This window comes from Somniosus microcephalus, chromosome 9 (genome assembly GCF_052327205.1).
Source record: "Somniosus microcephalus isolate GS21.2 chromosome 9, FLI_Smic_1.0, whole genome shotgun sequence".
In the NCBI taxonomy this organism is placed as follows: domain Eukaryota; kingdom Metazoa; phylum Chordata; class Chondrichthyes; order Squaliformes; family Somniosidae; genus Somniosus; species Somniosus microcephalus.
This window is the reverse complement of record NC_140995.1, coordinates 131,912,125-131,939,340: the sequence shown is the minus strand read 5'-3', so window position 1 is coordinate 131,939,340 and position 27,216 is coordinate 131,912,125. Positions and strand designations below refer to the sequence as shown.

General features: G+C 41.7%; 1 protein-coding gene across 5 annotated transcripts in view; it reads left to right on the top strand.

The window, feature by feature from the left end:
* The window catches only part of LOC147112692 (nuclear receptor coactivator 7-like), a 169,112-nt gene that overhangs the window by 42,642 nt on the left and 99,254 nt on the right, over positions 1 to 27,216 (top strand). For 2 of the 5 annotated variants that reach the window (XM_085997198.1, XM_085997196.1), the window contains exons 4-6: positions 4,059 to 4,210; positions 4,856 to 4,915; positions 20,702 to 20,979. The exons of 1 other annotated variant lie outside the window; for it this stretch is intronic. In XM_085997198.1, coding sequence (XP_085853324.1) covers positions 4,131 to 4,210; positions 4,856 to 4,915; positions 20,702 to 20,979 — 418 coding nt within the window. In that variant the 5' untranslated portion in view covers positions 4,059 to 4,130. The remainder of the gene's footprint in view (positions 1 to 4,058; positions 4,211 to 4,855; positions 4,916 to 20,701; positions 20,980 to 27,216) is intronic. 2 more of the 5 variants (XM_085997197.1, XM_085997199.1) reach the window with 2 other exon arrangements.

The window sequence follows — 27,216 nt, the reverse complement described above, 5'->3', positions numbered from 1 at the left end:
TATTCTCGCGGGGGAGGTTTGCTCGTGTTGTTGGGGAGGGTTTAAACTAGCTTGGCAGGGGGATGGGCACCAGCATATAGGAGTAGAAAAGAGGAATAAGTCACCTGAGAACTCATTTTTAATGTGGAAGCAAGTCTTCCTCGGTCCGAGGGACTGTCTAAAAGAGAGTGTGTGTGTTGGATAGTACTGGAGAAAAAAGTAGTACTAGAGGCGGAAGTAGTACCATATTAGATAGGAGCAGACTAAAAAAGACTACAAAAAACTCAAAAATGGGTTTAGAATGCATGTACGTAAACGCACAAAGTGTGGTGAATAAGGTTGGTGAGCTATAAGCACAATTAGCCGTGTGGCAATATGATGTGGCAATAACGGAAATGTTGAGGACTGGGCACTTAATATTCAAGGGTACAAGGTGTTCAGAAAAGATAGGGATGGAAAAAAGGGAGATGCGTGGCAGTGCTGATTAAGGAAGACATTGTAGTGTTGGAAAGAGAGGATGTTCTTGAGGGGACAAGGACAGAATCCATTTGGTTTGACTTGAGCAAAAAGGGTATGATCACACTATTGGGGGTATTCTATAGGCCTCCAAATAGTGAGAGGGAGGTAGAGGAGCAAATCTGCAGGGAAATCGCAGAGACATGCAAAAGCTATAGAGTGGTGATATTGGGGGACTTTAATTACCCAAATATCGATTGCGATAATGCTAGGGTAAAGGGAAAGGACGGGGAAGAATTTCTGAAATGTGTTCAGGAGAATTTCCTTGACCAGCATGTTCTTGGCCCAACTAGGAAGGAGGCATTGCTAGATCTGGTGCTGGAGAATGAGGTGGGCCAGATCGACCAAGTGTCTGTGGAAGAACACTTTGGTATGAGTGATCACCGTATCATAAGATTTAGATTAGCAATGGAGAGGAGCAAGGAACAATCTAGAGTGGAACTTGTGGAATAGGGCTAACTTCAATGGGATGTGAAAGGATTTAGCCAGGGTAAAATGGAACCAAAGACTGACGGGAAAAACTGTAATGGAACAATGGGTGATCTTTAAGGAGGAGATGTTCCAAGTACAGGCTAGGTACATTCCAACAAGAGGGAAGGGTAAGGGAACCAAAGCAAGTGCTCCTTGGCTGATGAGGGAGATAGAGAAGATGATGAAATAAAAAAAGAGGGTGTATGATGCATGTCAGGTGAATTCTTCAAGTGAGAACCAGACCAAATACAATAAGTTGAGAGGGGAAGTGAAGATGAAAATAAGATTAGCAAAGAGAGAATATGAGAGTAGAATGGCGGTTAACATATAAAAGGGAACCCCAAAATTTTCTACTGGCATGTAAACAGTAAGCAGGAGGCGGGGTGGGGACTATTGGGGACAAAGAAGGTGATATATGCTTAGAGGCTCAGGGCAAGGCTAGAATACTCAATGAGTACTTTGTATCGATGTTTACTAAGGAGTTGGATGCTGACAAAATATTGGTAGAAGTGGAAAAGGTAGAAGCAATGGAAGGAGTGAAAATTGATAGACAGGATGTACTCGAAAGGCTGGGTATGCTTAGAGTGGACAAGTCGCCTGGTCCCAGGTTGCTAAGGGAATTGGGGGAGGGGATAGCAGAAGGACTTGCCATAATTTTCCAATCTTCCCTAGATGTGGGGGAGGTGCCTGAGGATTGGAAAATAGCAAATGTGACGCCATTGTTCAAGAAAGGGTGTAAGGACAATCCTAATAACTACAGGCCACATCAGTGGTGGGTAAAGTTTTAGAAACAATAATGAAGAAAAAAATTAATGGGCACTGGGAGAAGTTTAAGCTATTTAAGGAGAGCCAACACGGATTTGTAAAAGGAAGATTGTGTTTGACTAATCTAATTGAATTTTTTGATGAAGTAACAGGGAGGATTGATGAAGGGAATGCAATGGATGTTGTCTGCATGGATTTTAAGAAGGCGTTTGACAAAGTACCACATAGAAGGCTGGTTAACAAAATTGAGGGTCATGGAATAGGTGGGTCAATGGCAGCTTGGATAAGGAATTGGCTTAAGGACAGAAAACCGTGAGTTGTGGCAAATGGCTGTTTTTCAGACTGGAGGATGGTAGACAGTGGTGTTCCCCAAGGGTCAGTGCTGGGGCCACTGCTTTTTTGATATCTATGACCTGGATATTGGAATAGAGTAGAATTTCTAAATTTGCTGATGACACCAAACTTGGGGGTGTGGCAAACGGTGAGGAATCGACTGCAACATGACATAAAAAGGCTAGCAGAGACGTATGAGGTGATGCATTTTGGCAGAAGGAACAGGGAGAGACAATATACACTTAATGGCACAGTTTTAAAGAGTGCAGGGACAGGGACCTGGGAGTTGATGTGCATAGGTTCCTGAAGGTGGCAGGACATATTGAGAGAGTGCTTAGCAAAGCATATGGGATCTTGGGCTTCATAAATAGAAGTATTGAGTACAAAAGTAGAGTAGTTATGGTGAACCTTTATAAAGCACTGCTTAGGCCACAACTGGAGTATTGCATCCAGTTCAAGTCATCACACTTTAGGAAGGATGTGAAGGCCCTTGAGAGGGTGCAGAGGAGCTTTACCAGAATGGTTCCAGGAATGGGGATCTTGGAGGTTGGAGAAGCTGGATTTGTTTTGATTAGAGCAAAGGAGGTTAAGGGGTGATTTGATAGAGGTGTACAATATTATGACGGGTTTGGATAGGCTAGACATGCAAAGGCTGTTCCCACTAGTTGATGGTGCAAGGACTAGGGGACACAGATTTAAGGTTTTGGGCAAGAGATATAGGGGGGATGTGAGGAAAAACTTATTTACGCAGCAAGTGGTGAGGACCTGAAATTCGCTGCCGACGGAAGTGGAGACACACAATGTTTTCAAGGGGAGACTGGATAGGCACGTGAGGAAAATAAACTTGCAGGGCTACGGGGATGGAGCGGGGGAATGGGACTGACTGGATTGCTTTACAGAGAGCTGGCATGGACTCGATGGGCCGAATGGCCTCCTTCTGTGCCGTTATGACTCTGTGCAATCTAAGGATTTACAGGCAATTTAAATAATAAAGTGCTTAATCTGTTGCTATTGGGCTATTGAAGAGACTCTGGCAGGTTAGGGTTTTATTCTCCTTGTTTTTAGCTCCAGAAGTACAGCAAGATTCTAACCCATCTTGGACCCCCAGGTTCTGAATATATTTACTCAAGGAAAAATTTAGCATGGTCAGCATCCTACAATTCGTCCAAGTAATGCATCAGGCAATTGCCTATCTACAGTTTTTCTTTCCACCAGATTTCTTTCTCTCTCTTTTCTCTTTTATTCCTTTTAAGAATACACTGACTGTGTGGGATACAGTTGCACAGGCAGTGGATTTCCCCCCACCCCTTCCTTGTAGCTTATCCAAGTGGCCACTCTTCATGTGTGAGATTAGACAGTGAGTTATTATAAGATATTCAATCACCAGGAGGAGCATTGCAGCCAACCCCAACTCTGTCTACACACATGCACTTCATCAGGGGATAGCAACCAGTAGTGAGAACTCGCATTGATTTCTGCCTCTCTTATCTGTCATTCTAAGATAAAATTGAAGCTTTCCTGCTGCCCCTCATAAAAACATTGTGTGTTGCAGAATATTGTTAGATTTGAGCTCCTCACTAAGTGCAGATGGGCTTTTTCAGTTCTCATTGGCTTCATCTGCATATTATCAAAACATGACTTGGCAATAGTTAAAAGTATTGAAGCACACACCCTCTTCTGGCTTTATTGCCTCTTCACTTGATTCCACTTTTTTGGTATCCTGGCACCTGCCTGATACAGCTTTGGAATCATCTAGCATAGAGCCTACTTCTCAGAAAGAGACTTTTAGTCTTGAGGCCTGTCGTTTTTGTTCCTTTTGATTTGAAGCAGCAGAACAGTGTTTGGTGCTGATGCCTACTATGCACAATTCACACCATACATCCATGTGAAACGTGATGTAATGGTGCAGATACATATTTTAAAAAATTATCTCTCTCTTCCACCCCACCACTAAATTGCTTTCCTGATTTCCATTTTATTGCTGTGGGCTGCAGGGAATAGAGGGGAGGCCTACAAGAGAACGGGATGGAGGAAACTGATTGGAGGCTTCATGGGCACAGCTGTAAATGCTTCTGAAGAGGTGTCAGTCTGAGAACTGGGTTTCTGCCCACAACTTTTTAATAAAACTTGGGACTCTATTCTTCAGGTGACTTGTGCTGAATTTTATTCATTTGGCCTGTGACATAATGAGAAGATAATTTTATTTGTAATCTATTGTCTTCATCTTGAATCAGTGGACAGAACTTCATGATGTCACAGGAGTGCAAGTTTTACACACAATTTCTGCTCCCACGCTCTGTCTATCTAGCAGCCCTGAAGCATAAAGGGGAGTAAAGCAAGTGAATGAAAATGGTTGATAATTGTTCAGCTATGTCCTCCTTTTATTACATGTAGATTTTAAGAGTACTTCTCGAATAATTTAAGGGTCATTCTGCGCATTTTACTACTTTTCATACAGCATGGGAGAGAGAGTCACAGGACATGATATCTTGGCTCATTTAAAGTGCTTTAAGCATTGTTGCAGTATTTTTTACCATCAGTAATCTGGCTTTATCCTAGTGAGATATGGCAGAAACTTTTCACGCAAAAATAAAGACCCTACTGGGTCAGTAATTTATCTTTCCTGTAATGTGCATGTGTTGTACTTTCAACCATCACTGAAACATTTCTGAAACCATCAGTGGTTGATTTTTTTTTAAATAGAAGGCCATAGTCCCAATATTGTGTGACCTATTCACTATTTAAAAAGGTTTAGTTGTTTAAATTTTTATTGTTTTTTGACTATTTTCAGGCTGCTTCACGTGACGTCCCCATACGTCTCACTCTGCAGCCTCTCACTAAATCGGCACTGGTAAGTTTGCTTGAAATTGGTGGAAAAATAAAGTTTTGGGGAAAAGAAGTGCGCTGAAATATATGGATAGGGAGCCAGTATTCTATGTAAAATAAATCACCTGTGCCACATTCATATCAACTGTTTTGCCATTGGCTTTATGTTGTGCAAGCCCATCATGCAGCTATGTAAATTAGTGATTTATTAACTAATTGTTTTTGTTCTCTTCATTCATTTCAATTTTTAAATAAATAATTTGCTGAAATACTTGGACTCAATACTAATTCTCAGTCGCAGATATGCATAATTGTTTCTGAATTTACACCGAAAATAGTTTGGATCAGGCCAGTAGGAGGCACAGAAGCCAAGGAAGGCTAAGACAGCCACAGTTGTAAAGATTTTTTACTGTTATGGGATACACCTCTTGGTGTTTACATTTGGAATTAAGGAAACTAGTGAAATGGGTCTGGTGTACACTAACAATAATTTACATTTATATCACACCTTTAATACAGTAAATGGCTCAAGATGCTTCGCAAAGGAGGGCACAAAAAAGTTGAGATTAGTAATAGATTTAATACATACTGATTAACCGATGTGGGAACAGTTACTACAAATGAGCTTGAAAGGAGCAGATTGTGCATTTGAGAGTTGTAGTCTTATTCACCAGTGTGGAAATTGTTGTGGAAATCGTACGTAGGCTTCAGTAGGCCCATTTATTTCCCTGTTTGAGATATTTGTCAATCAGAATTTTTATTCTCTCCAATGCTGTTCGACAATTACATAATTTGTAATTGGTGGTTCAGCCATAGTGGCATTATTAAATTTTGAAAGGAAATATTTACTGAGTACAGTTACATCACATTGCTATTACTACTAGTGAAAGCATTAGAAGGTTTTGCTTTTTATTTTTTATAGCAAGATACTATCTGAAAACTCTACAGTATATTCAGCTATACTGAACCAATATTTCAAACAGCTTTAAGTTTCTTGTTTGATTTAACTGCTTCTTTAGATTTGGTGTTCTCATTTTTTAATTGTCTAAATTTAGGTATGGGTCACATACTCAATTGCCCAAGTTCTTTCAGGGTTTCTTAATGGGACAAAATTTGATACAGATCATTAACCGAAAGAAAAGGGAATGCATCTCGGTAAAAATGGGAGATTCTGTTGTAACATGTAAACTTTTGTGTTTAGTAGCAGTCTGGTCATATATGGGGGTAGGGGAGGTTTTATAACAAGAATTAGGAGCAGGAGTAGGCCATACAGCCCCTCGAGCCTGCTCTGCCATTCAGTAAATCATGGCTGATCCACTCCACTTTCCTGCCCGATCCCCATATCCCTTGATTCCCCTAGAGTCCAAAAATCTATCTCCGCCTTGAATATACTCAACGACTTAGCATCCACAGCCCTCTGGGGTAGAGAATTCCAAAGATTCACAACCCTCTGAGTGACGAAATTCCTCTTCATCTCAGTCTTAAATTGCCGACCCCTTATCTTGAGATTATGTACCCTAGTTCTAGACTCTCCAGCCAGGGGAAACAACCTCTCAGCATCTACCCTGTCAATCCACCTCATAATCTTATATGTTTCAGTGAGATCACCTCTCATTCTTCTAAACTCCAAAGAGTATAGGCTCAATCTCTCCTTATAGGACAACCCTCCCGTCCAAGAATCAACCTAGTGAAGCTTTGTTACACCGCCTCTAAGGCAAGTATATCATTCCTCAGATAAAGAAACCAAAACTGCACAGTACTCCAGGTGTGGTCTCACCAAAGCCCTGTATAATTGTAGCAAGACTTCCTTACTCTTGTACTCCAACCACCTTGCAATAAAGGCCAACATGCCTTTCGCCTTCCTAATTGCTTGCTGTACCTGCATGCTAATTCTCTTGTGTTTCCTGTATGAGGACACCTATATCTCTCTGAACACCAACATTTAATAGTTTCTCACTACAGGAAACTCTTTATTATCCGGCACCAACGGGACTGGCGTGGTGCCGGTTTATCAAAAAGTCCAGATTACAGAGAGATATAGTTAAAAGGTACGAGAGCTCTGTACACAGCAACAAATCCAGGCTTCCCTGTTGCTTAGTAACATGTGCAGGAACTCTGGCCACAGACCAAGCATCCCTGTTGCTTAGCAACAAGTGCACGAACCCCAGTTACATAGCCACAGATCCAGGAACTGCCACTAATATGAAGTAAAACTTACCTAAACCTACTCCTGAATTTTGCAGGTTAACAGAGATTTCTGGTTATTTAGGTGCCGGTTAAAAGAGAGTTTCCTGTATTTTAAAAATGGTCTGTTTTTCTGTTCTTGCTACCAAAGTGAATAACCTCACATTTCCCCACATTATACTCCATCTGCCACCTTGTTGCCCACTCACTTAACATGTCTATATCCCTTTGCAGGCTATTTGTGTCCTCCTCACGGCTTACTTTCCCACCTAGCTTTGTATCGTCAGCAAACTTGGATACATTAAACTCGGTCCTTTCATCTATGTAATTGATCTAGATTGTAAATAGCTAAGGCCCAAGCATTGATCCTTGCGGCACCCCACTAGTTACAGCCTGCCACCCTGAAAATGACCCGCCTACTCTCTTTTCTGTCCATTAACCAATCCTCTATGCATGCTAATGTATTACCCCCAACTAACGTTCCTTCTAACATGTGCGGCCGTGCAGCTCTCTGCCGGTCCCGTGCAACCTGGGACTGGCTTTTTCAATGTTAAATTTCACGCATGCGCGAAACTGTGAATGGGCCGTGCAACCCCTTAAAGGGTCTGGCACCCAAAAAAAATTTGGGGAACATTGCCCCATTAGCCCTTACCTTGCATAACAACTTTTTATGTGGCACCTTATCGAATGCCTTTTGGAAATCCAAATATACTACATCCACTGGTTCCCCTTTATCTACCTGCTAGTTACATCCTCCAAAAACTCTAATAAATTTGTCAAACACGATTTCCCTTTCATAAAACCATGTTAATCATATTATGATTTTCTAAGTGCCCTGTTACCACTTCCTTAATACAGGAAACTTTGTGCTATCCGGAGGTGAGCTATCCGGCAATCTGGAGCCACCGGCAAAAATCAGCGCCGTTTTTTATTCTTTTTGTTTTTTTTTGCTTTGTTTGAACAGTCAAGCTGTGCAAGGTCTGTAGCTATAGCAACAGCTTCAGCTACAGAGGCTTGCAGGCTACACCCGAGTGTTTAGAAGCTGTTGCTAAGCAACAGTGTTTGTTGTCAAATACGGAGATAAGAATCTCCGTATCGCTCAACATTAACTCTGGAGAGTACGGCAGTTTTGAGGCAACAGCAGCAGCTCGGTCCCGTGGGTGCCGGATAGCACAAAGTTTCCTGTAATGGATTCCAGCATTTTCCTGACGACTGATGTCAGGCTAACTGGCCTGTAGTTCCCTGTTTTCTCTCTCTTGCCTTTCTTGAATAGCGGGCTTACACTTGCTACCTTCCCATCCATTGGTACGGTTCTGTTATCTAGGTCATTTTGGAAGATCACAATCAATGCATCCACTATCTCTGCAGCCACCTCTTTTAGAACCCTAGGGTGTAGGCCATCAGGTCCAGGGGATTTGTCAGCTTTTAGTCCCATTAGTTTCTCAAGTACTTTTTCTCTACTGATATTAATTACTTTAAGTTCCTCACTCTTATTGGCCCCTTGGTTCCCCTCTATGTTTGGTATGCTTTTTGTGTTTTCTACTGTGAAGACCGATACAAAATATTAGTTTGAAGTCTCTGCCATTTCCTTATTCCCTAATATAATTTCTCCTGTCTCAGTCTCTAAGCAGCCAATGCTTACTTTTGCATACTTGTAGAAGCTCTTACAATCTGTTTTTATATTTCTTGCTAGTTTGCTCTCATTCTGTGTTCTCCCTTTTCCTCAATTTTTGGTCATCCTTTGCTGGTTTCTAAAGCTCTCCCAATCCTCAGGCTTACTACTATTCTTTGCAATATTATAAGCCTGTTTTATAATCTAATACTATCCTTAACTTGTTTGTCACTGCTTATCTACCGTCATACCTTTTAATTTAATTTCCCAACCTACCTTAGCCAACTCTCCCTTCATACCTGTGTAATTGGCTTTATTTAAGTTTAAGACTCTAGTTTCGGACTTAAGTATGTCACTCTCAAATTCAATGTGAAGTTTCTCCTTTCCTAGCAAGTCACGATGACCTGTTTTTGCTGCATTCTGCTGTTTTGGCGGGTGGGGATAATTCAAATAACAAATTTAATTGTGGTGTGTATTGGACTATCATACATGCCAACCTATGAAACTCAGAAAAGCCGATTAACAATTTCAAAAAGGCTGATGCCACCCCAAAGAAGCTGACGACTCAAACAGGCCTGAATAAAAGCTGGTTCAAGGATTAAATCCTCAGTAACTTATCCACCTCCACATTGTTGGTTTGTTTTATTTTCTGGCTGGTCTGCCAGTCTCCTACCTTGACTTATGTCAGGGGTGGGCTATTATTTGGGCTGGAGGGCCAGTTAACAAGTTTTGGTGAGCTGTTGAGGGCTGCATACTAATGTTCCTGTTCAGCTGCGCAATTGCGCAGCGGTCTGGAGGTCCCACCCAGACCGCTCAGCAGCTTTTAAATGAATAGCTGTGTAATTTATACAGTAATGATCACAATTAAATTGCTCACCAATTACCTAATGAGGAGGGTGTTAAGTTAGTGAATAAATCTGTTAACTAATTATCATGTAGTATAAATATCAGTGTTAAATAAATGAGAATTAAAATGCTAATTAGTAAACACAAATCAGTTTTGCATTAATTAGTTAGGTGGTAGTTAATAACTGGTTAGCAGGTATCATCCATCAGTCACCCCGTCAATGGGTGTGGGGCCTGGGCTGGGGTGTGGCGGCCCCGCGCCCTCCCCGCTGCTGCATTCACTGCTCTCCACTGGTTATGGGGCCGTGCCCCAATGTATCCCACAGAAGCCTGAAGACTTTCTGCAGTATGGGTACAAACTTGTGCTTTCTCTAAAATTGTCCAATGCATGGCACACTCTGAGTGACAGTGATTAATATCACACCAACCAGTCAAAATGACACGCATGTTGGCTGATCACTGAAATAAATGACACTGAAACTATAGCTGATGTGTTCTCAATGAAGTAAAAAGGCCCAAACTCCCAGAAAGCCTTTTGCAAAGTTAATCTGTCTGAAATTCTGTTCACTTTCATAGAGTGAGACACGGACTGTAGTTTTACTATATTAATGGTCTGGGATTGATAGTTGCGCTGGGAACATCAGAGTTCTACAGGAAACTTTGGTTTGTCCGGAATGCTCGAGCCACCGGCAAAAATCAGGAGCCGTTTCATTAGTTTTTTTTTTCACCAGTCAGGCTCTGCAAGGTCTCGCTGAAGCTGTTGCTAAGCTACAGAGACGCTTGCAAGGTACGGCCAACTGTTTAGAAGCTGTTGCTAAGCAACAGGGTTTGTTGCCAGATACGGAACTCAAAATCTCCGTATGTTTCAACATTAGCGCTGGTTTGTCCGGCAGTTTTGATGGGACAGCAACAGCTCGGTCCCGTCGGTGCCGGATAGCACAAAGTTTCCTGTACTGTGGACTATGCATAGCTACAAATCACCATTGGTGCTGCCATGAGGGCTGTGTGTGGGCATGGTTACGTGTATATGCATGGCTCTGCTGCCAGAAATTAAAGTTGATACGTTTTGAGTGGGCAGAGGCACCCAAACTCTCAAAGCATTATTTAAAAAAAAAAAAAAAATCTTTCTCCTTCAGTTTATAATATGGCCATGTAAAAGGAATCCCTCAACACTTTTTAAACTCGGCTGGACGTCACACTGGAGTTTCAATCCATACACTTCAGAATCAGAGAGGACCCGACTTTGGAGTTCCATCACCACTTTTGCAGCAACTCTTACATTTAGAGCGATGCAAAAGTAAAGCATAAAGCACCCCACTGAGAAACAGCTTGCATGTTTTGACCAAAATTGATGATTCCGACCGCCTTCTGTCCACCTCCCGTCTCGAAGGCCCATTGCGAGACTCCTCTGCTGCCTCGGCGGCAATGACCCGCCTCCTGATGTCATGTGGGACAGGGACAGAGTCAAGCCAGGGGTCAGGTGCGGCAGACGTTCGGTCTTGAAGCCAGGCCTTGCTGGGCTGGATTGAAACCATTTGCTGGCTGTATTTTGCCCGCCACTGGCTTATGTACGTGAGTGAGCGAGAGAGCACACAGGACAGCCTTGCACCACTCCCCCTGAATTGCAAGTCTGAAAGTGGTTTTCTGCGTAAGACCTCTTGCATCTTGTTGGATTGAATGATGCCTTTTTCACAATTCTGTGCCAGAGAATTACTGTAACGCTACACTGATGCTGAGGAAAGCAGCCCTGAAAAGGCAGCAGTACTTTGAGAAGACTTTGTTTAAAATTGTAAGTTTTCTTCACATAAGGGACATAGAGGTGCACTATGTTCCCTTCGTGAAGAAAACAACATTTTCTCCAAAGTCTTCTCGTGGTACTGCTGCTTTTCTCTGTTTCAGAGCATCAAGGCAGCATTGCGCCAGTTCTCTGGCATTGAGTCACGGAGAGGGGCATGGTTTACTTCAGCATAATGTGCGTGACTAACAGGTTTACAGAACAAGCCCTCTGTGACTACATAATCAACTATGGTTAAATAGGACTGATCTAAGTGCACATTTTCAATATACCAAACTACTCTTGATTTGCTTCAATTATGTAAATTCCTGACCAACCACAGCATGTAAATATGGAGGGTTCAATTATATGGCTTAGCTGTACATTGATGTGGCTTTTGTTGCCTCAAATCATTGGTATGATAACTAGTTTCTTTAGTGTCTAACACTAGTGTATTAGAATTATTGAGCCCCATTTAACTGTAAAAGTTTTCTTGTTAGTAATTTAAAAAAAAAAAATCTGAATTTGACTGCTGCTACTGGATACAGCAAAGGGCCAGATAATGGGCCATATTTAACAATCCCTACGGGTACATACGAGGTGTGTACGCGCCCGTAGTGGCCGCGCAAGTTCCGGGTTTAGGCATGCGAAGCGCATGCGCTAAAACCCGGAACTTGCAATCTGTCAAGAATCCTCTTGTTAGATCCTCCGCATCCCCAGGAGATGGGCTTCCGAGGATGGAGAGTTGCGCTATTTGCCCAACTTCCGCCCACTGAATGCCTGTGAAATTCTTATGCCTGGTAAAAGCAGGTATAAGAGTTTTAAAAAAAAATAGAAAAATAAAATGTTATCACTCATTTATATATTAAAATCCCTGTCCAATAAGGTAAGTTTATTTTTAGCCCCGTTAAAACATATTGGGCCTGAAATTCCGTTCCCTATGGGTGAGTACGCGCCGTGTATTCACCCGTAGGGCCAACGGAAGTGCCGGTTTCACGCATGCACTGGAAACCGGAACTTCCGTTCTCTTGAAGAAAGGGGTTCGAAGGTCAACCGCGTGCGCCGGAGAGACAGCGCGTACGCATCGAACTTCCGCTTTTTTCTCAGTTTTTTCAGTGCGGGTAAGTCCCTAGCAGCTGCGCGTGGAAAAGCAGGCGCAAGGCCTGCTTTTAACAAGGTAAGAGGTGAAGTAAATAAAACTAAAACATTTTTCCACAGGTTTATCATTTAAAAATACTTTAAAGAAAGGTAAGTTTACTTTTAGCCCCGTTAAAAACTTTAATTCTTTTTTTCAAAAATTTCAATTTTTGTTTAAAATAGTTAATTTATGTAATTTATAGTTATTTTAAAAATGTGATTTTTTTTCTTTACATTTATTTGAAGTTTTACTTAGGTTTTAAGGGTCTGATCTCTATTCATAGATTTGACAGGTCTTCCTGTCAAATCTATGAATGGAGATCCCCTGCTCCGATTGGCTCCCCATGGCCCACTTGATCCCAGGGACGCTGCAAGCTAACTGCGCCCTTGGAATACGCATGCCCTGCACACCGGCAGCTGGAGCAGGCACAGCAACGGAATTCAGCGCGGGCCCAGAGCATAATGGTAGGCGCGCTTCGTAAGTGCAGATCGGGGACTTGCGCCTGTGGGAAGCCTCCGACCGGAAATTCTGGGCCATTGAAAAAAAAATTCAAAAAATTAATTTTTTTTGTTTAAAATATTTGATTAAATGGCATTTTAATTAATTTTAAATGTAATTTTTTTTTTATTTCATGCGTTCGTGTATTTTTTAAGTGATCCCCATTCATACTTATGGGAGTTCTGTACATACGCAATTCCCATAAGTATGAATGAGGATTCCCTTCTTTTATTGGTTGGGCTGGCCCACGTGATCCCGGGGCACTTGCGAACCGCATGCCCCCTGGGATACGTGGGCCTCTGCCCGCACATACCCAGAGAGGCCCTGGATCGTAAGTCTCCATACCTCCCGGACCACCAGGTAAATGCGTAGATTTTTTACAGGTCGGAGGCATCCGCCTGCGGAAGCCCCCGATCACAAATTTTGGACCATTGTCCCTGTAGCAGGACAATGTAGTGTTGAAGGCCTGAGCTCCAGAACTAGCCACGCTCCTAGCTAAGCTATTCCAGTACAGCTACAACACTAGCATCTACCTGACAATGTGGAAATTTGTCCAGGTATGGTCCTGCCCACAAAAAGCAGCACAAATCTAACCGGCCAGTTACCATCTATTCCCAATCATCAGCAAAGTGAGGGAGGTCATCAACATTGCTATCAAGCAGCACTTACTTGCCAAAAACCTCACTAATGCTCAGTTTGGGTTCTGCCAGGACCACTTGGCCCCAGACCTCATTACAGCCTTGGCCCAAACATGGACATGACCTGAATTTCAACTCTATCTGGAGTCACACCTGCCACAAAAATATTTTGTTGTTGTTGGAGGCCAAACATCTCAGTCCCAGGACATCATTGCAGGAGTTCCTCAGGATTACGTTCTACGCACAGCTACTTTCAGCTGCTTCATCAATTACTTTCCCTCCATTATAAGGTCAGAAGTGGGGCTGTTTGCTTATGATTACACAGTGTTTAGCTCCATTTGCAATTCCTAAGATAATAAAGCAGTCCATGCCCTCATGCAGCCAGACTTGGACAATATCCAGGCTTGGGCTGATAAGTGGCGAGTAACATTCGCACCACATGAGTGCCAGATAATGACCATCTCCAACAAGAGAGAGCCGAACTGACATTCAATGGCATTACCATCGCCAAGTCCCCCAGCACCAACATTATGGGGGTCACCATTGACCAGAAACTCAACAGAACCAGCCACATAAATGCTGTGGCTACAACAGCATGTTAGAGGTTGGGTATTCGGTATAGAGTCCACCTTTTATTTTTAACTAATTTTCATTTGGCAATGAAGTACTCTCTTGCCCCTTTTTTTCTCATTTACTTGACACTCTTGGCCTTTCATTGTAACTAATGTTAAAGGTCAAATGTGAATATTTGAATAACATTTTTATCCAACTTATGTGCAAGTGAATGTAAAACCAGAAGCCAGCTTTAATTGTTAAAAATATCCTTTTTAATAAGATGAAATTATCTTGTACTTGTATGAAAAGGATTTATCGGGTTGGCCAGAATTAATACATTTTAAGAAACTGTAATCATCCTTTTCCTGGTTGCTGTGTCTACTGTCCAGTTTGAGTGATGGGTCGTCAGTCATGCATCGAATGCCACTTTTAATATTTATGTTCCTGCCAACCCCCACTTGCATTGTTTGTGGGGCCAGGCAAACAGTTTTCTGGTTCTTGCTGAACTTGTCCCATTATACATAGTGACTCGCCTTTTCTGAGCATGTGCTGAAATGTTGTACATGCCCAGAAGCGATAACCCACAATGTATTTTGAAGCAATTTAAAATATCCAGGTATAAGCCAGCATTTGGGGCACCATGCTTTTAAACCGAACAGGGGCCAGAAGCCATCCACTTTTAAATTGAACAGATGATTGGTAACTGTTCACCAGCAGTATATGGTGCCAAGTGTGCTGGGATTTCAAACCTGTATTCCTCTGACACTAAACTCCTGAGGCATAGCCTCGTGAGAGAAGTTGGAGGACTATCTTGGCTGCCATTCTGTCATGCACTTACTGTTGGCTGGTACTGTATTGAACAATGTAGATGTAGGAGCAGGTTAGTTTTGTTGTTGGTTGCAGAGGATGCATGGCAGGGGGATGAATCCTTTTGGAGCAGTAGGCCAAGGCCATGCATCAGAATTACTGAATAGGAAATTAATAATTAAATCATTTTTGAAAAAGCGAATCATAATTAAATACCATGTATGTTCCCAATCTAGTTTGCATGTCTTGAGTTCTTGGAAGAATGACTGTTTCTCTCTGATACTGAGTGACTTTCCAATAACCTGGCCACCCAAAAACTACTGACTGAAATGGGAACCAGAGCTGGTGTCATTACAACCTTGGACCTCTGAGCACCTCTTCAGCAATCAGGTGTAAAAAAAAAATATGCAATCCAAAACACTCTCTACTTTGGAATGCAGCTTTGTCACATGGAACCTTTCTTCAACTCCTACCTCCTGTCCTAATGTATCCCTGAACATTTCCTATGTGAAGGAAACACTTGAGCACAGCATGACTTTTTTTTAAACCATACTAAATACCTTCATGAAAATAACTAAGTTTGTGGTCTATTTCCAATGTAAGAAAACACAGATCAGCGGGTACTCTTTGTTAAATGTCCTATTTGTAAACTGTTTTTCAAAAGTTTGCTTTTGTCCTTTATGACCTCAATCCTGAGAATGCTAACTAGGATTGTTTTTTCTTTCTCCCCTCCCTCTCTTCCCCTTTCTTACTTTTCTGTTTTGTTCTCTATCTGAGACAGAGGCAAGAGGGGGAGAGATCTTTAAAAAAAAAAAGAGATAGCAACTTCATTTTGGAGTTTGGTGGGAACGGATGCTGGAGTTGCTGCTCTTGTTTGGGGAGGGGGTGATGGATGGAGAAGAGAGTGTTGTAGATTCCTGAAGTAGGTCCTGACTGGTGTAGGAGAGGAGCACTGCTAGAAAGAGGAGGTTCATGTAAACCATACGCTCTGTTGAGCGAACCAGCTGCACGACCAGTTGTTTCCTCTGGGGAACTGTTTGGAGGCAAGTGCTTTTCATTAATAGCACTCACTTCACTCATATATTTGGCTTTGCTGAGGGCAAGAGCGAAATGAAATTGCCAGAGTTGAGCCTGTGGGTTGTTAGGCACACCAGTTCCAAGTCATTCCATTCTGGAAAACTTGGAAGACTGAGTTGGTAGCTATATCCAGTTTGTGCAGCAGCAGATACTAGTTTCAACTCATTGAAGCTCATCCTCTAGCAGACTAACTCTCCCATTTATCACAGCCAACAACAATTTAACATTTGCTGTTGCTCTCATTACATATATAGAGACATCTCAGAATGATTTACAGGGCAGTGTGAAGCAGCATTTGAATGTCCCTGATCTTTCTGTCTCTGCTCTACAGGAGGAGACACTGAGATGTCAGTAATAGCACACAGCACTCTAATTTTTTTGATGCATGTCTAAGCCAAAATCTCCAATTTGGAACTAAAATATTGTAGAATAACAATAGACAATAGCAAAATACTGTAGACTTCTTTGTGTGTGCATGTATAAAATGGAGTAGATGTCTTAATCTTTTGTGAATAGGTGAACTCTATTAATGTTAATATGATTTGTGTTGCTTACTGGATGATGGGTATTGGGAAGTGTTGAAAAGTAGTCATCAATGTTCTTTAGCATGGGTGAAATCTCTGGAATGTATTATGGGTAATGACTTTCTACAGAAATGAATGACTATTTTTAGGACCACTTTGCCTCATGTAAGGTTTGAGAAAGAAAACTATACACAATATGTTGATAAGCGGGGAACTGATATCCAGTGACCGCATGTCCAGCTGGTGAGATGACCTTGATCTTCACAGCTGAAGGTATTGAATCTAAACAATTAAGTTCAAAGTCGAGTGGTCCATTGTGACAGGGACAGGAGTCAGCAACTAGTGGAGGAACTGAACATGCAGTTTATTCTGATTTAGATACTTCTGATTTAGAACCAGCAGTAGTTCTTCAGTTTAAATCCACACAAGACTATACAATTATGCAGAGTTTGTTCGCAGAAATGTCATTTAGCTGAATATATTGTCAAGTAGGGATTTGAGAAGTGTAGGCCACTATGTTAGCTTAGTTTAGCTTAGGTTACTGTTGTACAGAATAATGCAATTGGTGTCTGTTTGGCTAAGTTAGTAGCACTCTCACCTGAGTCAGAAGGTTGTGGGCTCAGGCTCCCATTTAAGGACTTGAGCAGAAAATTTAGGTTGACATTTTAGTGTACTACTGTGGGAGTGCTACATTGTTGGAGGTGCTGTCTTTCATATGAGACATTAATCGCGCTCTATCTGCATGTTGAAGTGGATGTAAAATATTTGAAGAGCAGGGGAGTTCTCAAGATGTCCTGGTTAGGAGGAAGGAGACAGAGAATAGGGATAATGGTTATGTATGCCAGTTGCCAGGATGCAATTAGTGGTATAGAAACATAGAAGATGGGAGCAGGAGTAGGCCATTCGGCCCCTCGAGTCTGCTCCGCCATTCAATGTGATTATGGCTGATCATCCAAATTCAGTACCCGGTCCCTGCTTTCTCCCCATACCCCTTGACCCCTTTAGCCTTAAGAAATATATCCAACTCCTTCTTGAATATATTTAATGAACTGGCCTCAACTGCCTTCTGTGGTAGAGAATTCCACAGGTTCACCACTCTCTGGGTGAAGAAATTCCTCCTTATTTCTGTCCTAAATGGCCTACCCCTTATCCTTAGACTGTGACCCCTAGTTCTGGACTCCCCGACCATCGGGAACATCCTTCCTGCATCTAATCTGTCCAGTCTTGTCAGAATTTTATAAGTTTCAATGAGATCCCCTCTCATTCTTCTAAACTCCAGTGAGTACAAGCCCAATCGACCCAATCTCTCCTCATACGTCATTCCTGCCATCCCAGGTATCAGCCTGGTGAATCTTCGCTGCACTCCTTCCATGGCAAGAACATCCTTCCTCAGATAAGGCGACCAAAACTGCACACAATACTCAAGGTGTGGTCTCACCAAGGCCCTGTACAACTGCAGCAAGACATCCTTGTTCCTGTACTCAAACCCTCTCGCTACGAAGGCCAACATACCATTTGCCTTCTTAACCGCTTGCTGCACCTGCATGCTTACCTTCAGCGACTGGTGCACAAGGACACCCAGGTCTCGTTGCACTTCCCCTTCTCCCAATCTATTGCCATTCAGATAATAATCTGCCTTCCTGTTTTTGACACCAAAGTGGATAACCTCACATTTATCCACATTATATTGCATCTGCCATGCTTCTGCCCAATCACCCAACCTGTCCAAATCATCCTGGAGTTTCTCGGCATCCTCCTCGCAGCACACACGCCCACCCAGCTTTGTGTCGTCTGCAAATTTGGAGATATTACATCTAGTTCCCTCGTCTAGATCATTAATATATATTGTGAATAGCTGGGGTCCAAGGACCGATCCCTGCGGTACCCCACTAGTCACTGCCTGCCACTTGGAAAAAGACCCGTTTATTCCAACTCTTTGCTTTCTGTCTGCCAACCAGTTCTCTATCCAAGTCAATACCTTGCCCCCAATCCCATGTGCCTTAACTTTACACGCTAATCTCTTATGCGGAACCTTATCGAAAGCCTTCTGAAAGTCCAAATACACCACATCCACTGGTTCTCCCTTATCTATTTTACCAGTTACATCCTCAAAAAATTCCAGTAGATTAGTCGAGCACGGTATACCTTTTGTAAATCCATGTTGACTTTGTCCGATCCTGTCACTGTTTTCCAAGTGCTCTGCTATTACATCTTTTATAATGGACTCTAGCATTTTCCCCACTACCGATGTCAGGCTTACCGGTCTGTAATTCCATGTTTTCTCTCTACCACCTTTTTTGAATAGTGGGGTAACATTAGCTACCCTCCAATCCATGGGTAATGTTCCAGATTCCATCGAATGTTGGAAGATGATCAGCAATGCATCTACTATTTCTAGGGCCACTTCCTTAAGTACCCTAGGATGTAGATTATCAGGCCCTGGGGATTTATTGGCCTTTAATCTCATCAATTTCCCTAACACCATTTCCCTACAAATACTGATTTCTTTCAGTTCCTCCCTTTCATCAGACCCTATGTTCCCTGACATCTCTGGGAGGTTATTTGTGTCCTCCTTTGTGAAGACAGAACCAAAATATGTATTTAATTGGTCTGCCATTTCTTTGTTCCCCATTATAAATTCCCCTGATTCTGACTGCAAGGGACCTACGCTTGACTTCACCAATCTTTTTCTCTTCACATATCCATAAAAGCTTTTACAGTCAGTTTTTATGTTCCCTGGAAGCTTACTCTCATATTCTATTTTCCCCTTCTTTAATTAATCCATTTGTCCTCCTTTGTTGAATCCTAAACTGCTCCCAATCCTCAGGTTTACTTCTTTTTCTGGCCAATTTATATGTCCTCTCCTTGGATCTTATGCTATCCCTAATTTCCCTTGTTAGCCACGGTTGAGTCACCTTTTTTTGTTTTATTTTTATGCCAAACTGGGATGAACAAATTCTGTAGTTCATCCATGCGGTCTTTGAATGTTTGCCATTGCCTATCCATCGTCAACCCTTAGTGACATTCCCCAATCAATCCTACCCAACTCACGCCTCAGACCATCGCAGTTTCCTTTATTTAAATTCAGGACCCTAGTCTCTGAGTCAACTACTTCATTCTCCATCTTAATGAAGAATTCTATCGTATTATGATCGCTCCGACCCAAGGGGCCTCGTACAACAAGATTGCTAATGAATCCTTTCTCGTTACATAATAACCAGTCTAAGATGGCCTGATCTCTGGTTGGTTCCTCGACATATTGGTCCAGGAAACCATCCTGTAAACACTCCAGGAATTCCTCCTCCACAGTATTGTTACTAATTTGGTTAGCCCAATCTATATGTAGATTAAAGTCACCCATGATGACTGCTGTGCCCTTATTGCACGCTTCTCTAATTTCCCTTTTAATGCCATCCCCAACCTCCACATTACTGTTTGGAGGTCTATATACCACTCCCCTAGGATCTGTACCGGGGCCTCAGCGTTTCACTATATCAATGACTTGGATGGAGGAATAGAGAGTTGTATATCTAAGTTTACTAATGACACTAAGTTAGGTGGCACAGTAAGTAGTATAGATGAGAACAGAAAGTTGCGAAGATAGATAAGTGAGTGGGGAAAACTCCTCAGGAAGGATATATTGACCTTGGAGGGGGTGCAGCACAGATTCACCAGAATGATACTGGGCCTAAAAGGGTTAAATTATGACGACAGGTTGTATGACGAGGCTGGTTTTCTGCGAGTATAGAAGATTAAGAGGTGATATAATTGAGGTGTTTAAGATGATTAATGGATTTGATAGGGCAGATAGAGAGAAACTATTTCCTCTGATGAGGGGAGTTCAGAGGGGGCATAACCTTAAAATTAGACTGTTCAGGGTTGATGTCAGAAAGCACTACTTTACACAAAGGGTAATGGAAATCCAGAACCCTCTCCCCCAAAAAGTGGTTGAGGCTAGGTCAACTGAAAATTTTAAAACTGAAATTGATAGATTTTTGTTAGGCAAGGGTATTAAGGGATATTCCCAGATAATGCCAATTTCTTATTAGAAGCCTTCACATACAATGAATAAGCAAAACCATGCCTATTGTAAGTGATCTGATTTTATAATTTCAGTATATCCAATTTCAAATATTCATACAAGTCTTTTCTTTAAAGGCTGAAGAAAAAAACAAAGCAACTAAAACAGAAGGAAGAGGAATCTTCAGCTTGCAATGCTGAAAAACCATTGCCCAAAATAAATACACAAGCTGGTCAAGATGATTCGAAAGAAAACTTCAATGTATCGTCACTACATTTGGTTGACCATGAAAAGTTTATGGATAATTCAAAAAATTCTTTGATAAAAGGGGACAATACTGCAGAAAACAATAAAAGAAAAAATGCTCAAAGGAAAGAAATCAGACGTGCAGAGCTCAAGAGTTTTTACTTATCTGGTAAGTAACTGCAGAAGATCTTGGGCTCAGATTTGACAGCCAAAATCTTTTCGTTTATATAAACTGAAGTTGCATAATGGAAAAGTATTCATGGAAGTGTTGCGAAGTGATCAGTTCTGCAAGCAATATCTGCAGTGTTATGAAGATTTGCAAGTAGATGTCTGCTTATTGCCCAATAGTTACATTGTTTTTATTATGCCTGTAACCCCTAATTGACATCTTACCAATTCAAATTTTTAAGTGATCAGCTAATAGAAATAGAATTGCAGGTTGATTACAACACACAACTATATAAGACATTCCACTAGCCAGTCAAAATGTATCTGTCAAAGTCTACTGGGAAAGCACTATGTTGTGGTGATATCAGAGGTATATACCCATTATACACCTCTACTGAGATTTAAAATAATATATATAAAGACTTAAACAATTTGACTATACTCTGGCCATTTTTTTGGTTAGCCAGTTGCCAAGAAAATGGGGTAGAGGAGAGTTGTTTCACCATCTTAGCTGTTTGGGTGTTCTTTTCATGTCTTTTCAAGGTTTCAGCGACAGATGGACTGAGGTAGAGACAGGCAGATAATCTTGCGGAGATGGAAGTAGGCAGATATGAGGGCAGAAGTTCAGTTTGGGTTGAGGAGGATGATCCAAGTTGTATTCAGCCTGAGACAGTGGGCAGGGAGGGGGAAGGAGTTGGTGTTGAGGTTAGAGTTTGTGGCGGGGGCTAAAGATGATTGCTTTGGTGTTCCCTATGTTTAGCTGAAGGAAGTCTCACTGGGCGGGAAATTAGAATAGAGGTATTGAAGGAGGATTGTGTGATGGACTGTGTTGAAAACTGCAGAGAGGACAAGGAGTGATAATGCACTATGGTCACAATCACTGTTGTTCATGACTTTGTTTAGGGCCCTTTTTGGGCTGTGTGTGGGGGGTGGAAACCTGATTGGAGGTTTTCAGACGAGTAGTTACGGGAGAGGTGGTCACAGATTTAGAAGTCAACAATACATTCAAGGACCTTGGAGAGAAAGAGAGGTTATAATTGGGGCAGAAGTTAGCGATGATCAAGGTATCGAGGAGGAGGATGGCGACAACAGTTTTGAAAGGCAGGGAGCAGTACCCGACGAGAGGGAACAATTTACAGTAGCAGCTAAATCAAATCAAATCAACTTTTATTGTCATTGTTAGTGCACAAGTGCAGTACAACGAAATGTAGGCTTGCGGCTCCCGAGAGTGTACAATTTGAATTAGGACACTTAAACATTTCAACATACATTTGTACATATACATTAGCATAAATATGACCATAATAAAGTGCATCGGCAGATGTGCAGGCTTCAGTGTTTATTTGTGGAGTTCAGTAGGATGACAGCCCTGGGAAAGAAGGTGTTCCTAAATCTGGTCGTACGGGTGCGAATGCATCTGTAGCGTCTTCCAGATGGTAGGAGGGTGAACAGACTGTGGCTGGGGTGGGTAGGGTCTTTGATGATGGACCGTGCCCTCCGTAGGCAGCGTTTCTGATATATATGTTCTATGGTCGGTAGCCGGGTGCCGGTAATGCGTTGGGCAGTTTTGACTACCCGCTGCAGGGCTTTCCGGTCGTGGGAGCTACAGCTGCCGTACCATACCATGATACAGTTTGTCAGGATGCTCTCTATAGTGCAGCGGTAGAAGTTAGAGAGGATCGGGGGTGACAGAGTACATCCCTTCAGCCTCCTCAAGAAATATAGGCGCTGCTGGGCCTTCTTCACCAGAGAGGAGGTGTTGAGGGACCAGGAGAGGTCTTCCGTGATGTGGACTCCGAGGAACTTAAAGCTGGCCACCCTTTCCACCTCCGCCCCATTGATGTGGATGGGGGTGTGACTTCCGCCTTTGGACTGTGAGCCTTAAAGGAATGTTTACTGGGAATTGGATCAAGGGGCCAAGAGGTAGATCTGATGGATGAGGTGAGCTTGGAGAGGGCAAGGAGAGATGAGAGAGAGATATGAGTTCAGGACTAGGGTAGGGACAAGTCTGGGGGGAGATTTGGCTTAGTGCAGCAGCGGAGTAAGGGAGAGCTGGGTAACTATAGGCCCATTAGTTTCCCTTCAGTAATAGGTAAAATGCACAAGGTATCACGAGATGCCCTATGTGATCACTTGATAAACAAGGTGTCATCAGGGACACACAACATGGTGTCTGGAAAAGAAGGTGTCTTACATATTTGATCAAATTTTTGGAAGGAGTTGCTAAGTTATCAAATGACGTCATCTGACCCGCCGCTTCTTAATTGGCCGGCAAGCCCGCAGGGTGGGCTTAACGAGGTCAATCAAGGCAAAATCATGTCTGTGGGCCGGATGCAGCTGGGGCGGGACTGGAAACTGGAAACCACCTGACCCGCACCCAACCCGCCTCCATTAATAAAATTGCGGCCATTCTCTCTGTATCCACTCTTAAAACTTTTCATAATTTTAAAGACCTCTATTAGGTCACCCCTCGGCCTTTTTTCAAGCGAAAAGCGACCGAGCCTGTTCATCCTTTCCTGATACGTATACCCTTGCATTTCTGGTACCATCCTTGTAAATCTTCTCTGCACCCTCTCCAGTGCCTCTATATCCTTTTTATAATATGGCGACCAGAACTGTACGCAGTACTCCAAGTCTGGTCTAACCAAGGTTCGATACAGGTTTAGCATAACTTCCCCACTTTTCAATTCTATACCTCTAGAAATAAACCCTAGTGCTTGGTTTGCTTTTTTTATGGCCTTGCTAACCTGTGTCGCAACTTTGTGATTTGTGTATTTGTACTCCGAGACCCCCTTGTTCCTCTACCCCACCTAGACTCGCACCCTCCAAGTGATAAGTGACTTCCCTATTCTTCCTACCAAAATGTTAGACCTCATATTTATGTGTTGAACTTCATTTGCCAATTATATGCCCATTCTACAAGTTTATTCATGTCCTCCTGTAATTTGTTGAAGTCCTTCTCAGTATTGACTTTCTCCCCGCCCCCCCCCCCCCCAATTTGGTGTCATCTGCCAATTTAGAAATTGTGTTTTTGATTCCAGAGTCTAAATTGTTAAAATAAATTGTGAACAACAGTGGTCCCAGCACTGATCCTTGTGGAACACCACTACCCACCTTCTGCCAATGTGAATAGCTACCCTTTACCCCATACTCTCTACTTTCTGTCTTGAAGCCAGCTAGCTATCCATTCTGCTACTTGTCCCCTGACTCCGCATTCCTCTGACCTTGTTCATCAGTCTATTATGTGGTACCTTATCGACGGCCCCTTGAGAATCTAGATAAATTGCATCTACTGCATTACCATTGTCTACTCTCTGTTACCTCTTCAAAAAATTCAGTGAGGTTGGTCAAGCAAGACTTTCCTTTTAGAAATCCATGCTGACTATTCATTACTATGTTTTTGATTTCTAGATGTTCTTCTATTTTCTCCTTTAGTAGGGATTCCATTATTTTTCCTACCACCAATGTTAAGCTGACTGGTCTATAATTCCTTGGGCATGTTCTATCCCCCTTAAATATAGGTATTACATTAGCTATCCGCCAATCCTCTGGCACCACACCTTTTTCTAACGAATTATTAAATATGTGTAGTAATGCCTTTGCTATCTCTTCCCTAGATTCTTTTAAAATGCGTGGATGCAATCCATCCAGACCAGGGGTTTTATCCTCTTTGAGTTTGATTAGTTTATTTAATACATCCCCTCTTTTTATTTTAAATGCACTTATCGCATTATTAATCTCGTCATCCAATGTCATGTCCACCTGTTCTATCTCCCTGGTAAATACTGAAGCAAAATAATTATTTAATATTTCTGCCATCTCGCTTGTGGTATTATCCTGTCTATCCCTTAATGGTCCTATTCCCATCCCAACCTTTTTTTATTGATGTGCCTGTAAAATATTTTACTATTTTGTTTTATGTTCCTTGATCATTTAATTTCATAGTACCTCTCTGCCTTCCTAATTGTTTTTTTGATTTCTCTCCTAGCCTCTTCATATTCTCCCTTATCATGCACGCCCCTGCTGTCTATGCACTTAATGTATGCCTCTTTCCTTACCCTCAATTATTCCCTTATGGCTTTATTCATCCACAGAATCTCATTAGTGTTTACTTTGTTCTTTCATTTTAGCAGAATATTTTGTTCCTGCACTCTGAACACCGTTTGAAATGTTTCCCATTGCTGTTCTATATTGTTGTTTGCCAATATTGTTGCCCATTTTATTCTCCCAAGTTCTATTCTCAGCCCCTCAAAATCAGCTTTTCTCCAATCTATTACCCTGGTTTTTGTCATACTTATGTCCTTCTCAATTATCATCTTAAAGTGTATTTTATGGCCACTATTGCCTAGATGTTCCCCTACTTTTACTTCTCTTTTCTGCTCTGGTTCATTCCCCATTACTAGATCCAATAACAAATCCTCTCTTGTTGGGCTTTTTACATATTGGGTTAGAAAGGAATCCTGTACACATTGTAGGAACTCCATTCCCTTATCCCCTTTACCTGCCTGTTCTGTCCAATTAATATCGGGGTAGTTGAAATCCCCCATGATTATTCTATTTTTTACTAATTTCCCTAATTTGACTGTATATTTCTTCCTCCACCTCCCTTCCACTATTAGGTGGTCTGTAGACCTATTAGTGTGATTGATCCTTTATTATCTTTTATCTCTACCCATAAGGATTCTATTTTTGTTTTGCTGATAGCTGCGTCGCTTTTTTCTACTACATTGTTATTCCCGAATAAGTACAGATACTCCACCTCTTTTTCCCTCTATCTTTTCTAAATATTTTACACCTTACAATGTTTAATTTATGAATTTCACTTCTAATGTTTTTCTCTCAAACATTCTCTACAATATTAATGCCTGCTCTTATCACGAAAAGTGTTGAATTATTTTAGGCACTTCCCAATTAAGTAGTGGGAAACAAACTTCATTGTACTCTCAATTTTTAATCTCCTATTTCAAACATTTATACCAAATCAAAATTGTACATCAGTTTAATCAAAGTATTTTCTGTGCCTTTCTCAATAAACAAATAGTAGTTTCTTCTAAAGTAGCTTCCTGCAATTTTTATACATCATTGGATAACTCATGTTTCTATTAACACTCCACTAAACGTTTAAGAGGAAATCTATATTTACATTATTCCTGGGACTTGTTAGGACTATAGAATGACAGACAAAATAAAATGGTTTGTGTTTTTCCCCTTTTTTGGTTCTCTTCCTAAATGTCTTAATACTTTTTATTGACTTTTTAAAAACGAATATGTAACTCCGACAAATCTTCCCCGCCCTCCCCCTCCTCAACGGCATGGTTGCATGTTTGTGTAAAGCTACTCGCATCATTCAAAATCAAATATTGAGACATTTCAATTTAAAAATGTTTTAAGCATTTCAGAATCTCTTTAAAAGCATTTGGACTTCAAGACCTAGTTGAAACTTATTTAGATGAGGGGGAAATTGATTTTTGTTTCTGTTTCTTCCAAAATCATATTCGAAACTTGGGCAAAGAAAGTGTTTTTAAAACTAATTTTTTGTGAAAAGTTCAATAAAAATCTTTAAATTCTTTCAAGTCTTGTTGCAGCTTTGACAGAAGTTGCTCCAAGTTTCTCTTTCCCTCTTCAATGCTGTCACTAACACACAACAAAAAATAATAAAATAAACTCGAATTCCGAACGGAGCTCAAATAAAAGAGTGAATAAAGTGGTTAAATTTCCGAAGAAGGCGATGAGGTTATCTATCCCCAGCCTTGGCGATGAGTTGGGATCAGTTTTGGAGAAGTTGTTCCCTCTTTTTCTGCTGCCGTTTCCTCCGTCTCTGAGACTCTGAGGTACAAACAGGGACACAAACTTTTCCCCCCTCGTAACATGATTTAAATAACATATAGACCCTTCCAAAAAGGGGACAATACCTGGCAAAATTTTAATGGGAACTTACCGTGTGACCAACATCACTTTCCCGTATTTTTTTTCGGCTTTAAACAATTTTCTGAATTAAAAAAAAATTCTCAATTTTGTTTCACCGGGGGCCTAAAATTTGTTTGCTTTAGCCTCCTTCCAGCGGCTATTGTACATACGCTGCGCCTCTAACTGTTGTTCCAAAATGCGGCCGCCGCTCAGACCCCGGAAACGGATGACACTTGATTGCAGCCTCACCCCTCTCTCCCCCCCTCTCTCTCTCTCTCTCTCTCTCTCTCTCTCTCTCTCTCTCTCCTCTCCCCCCTCTCTCTCTCTCTCC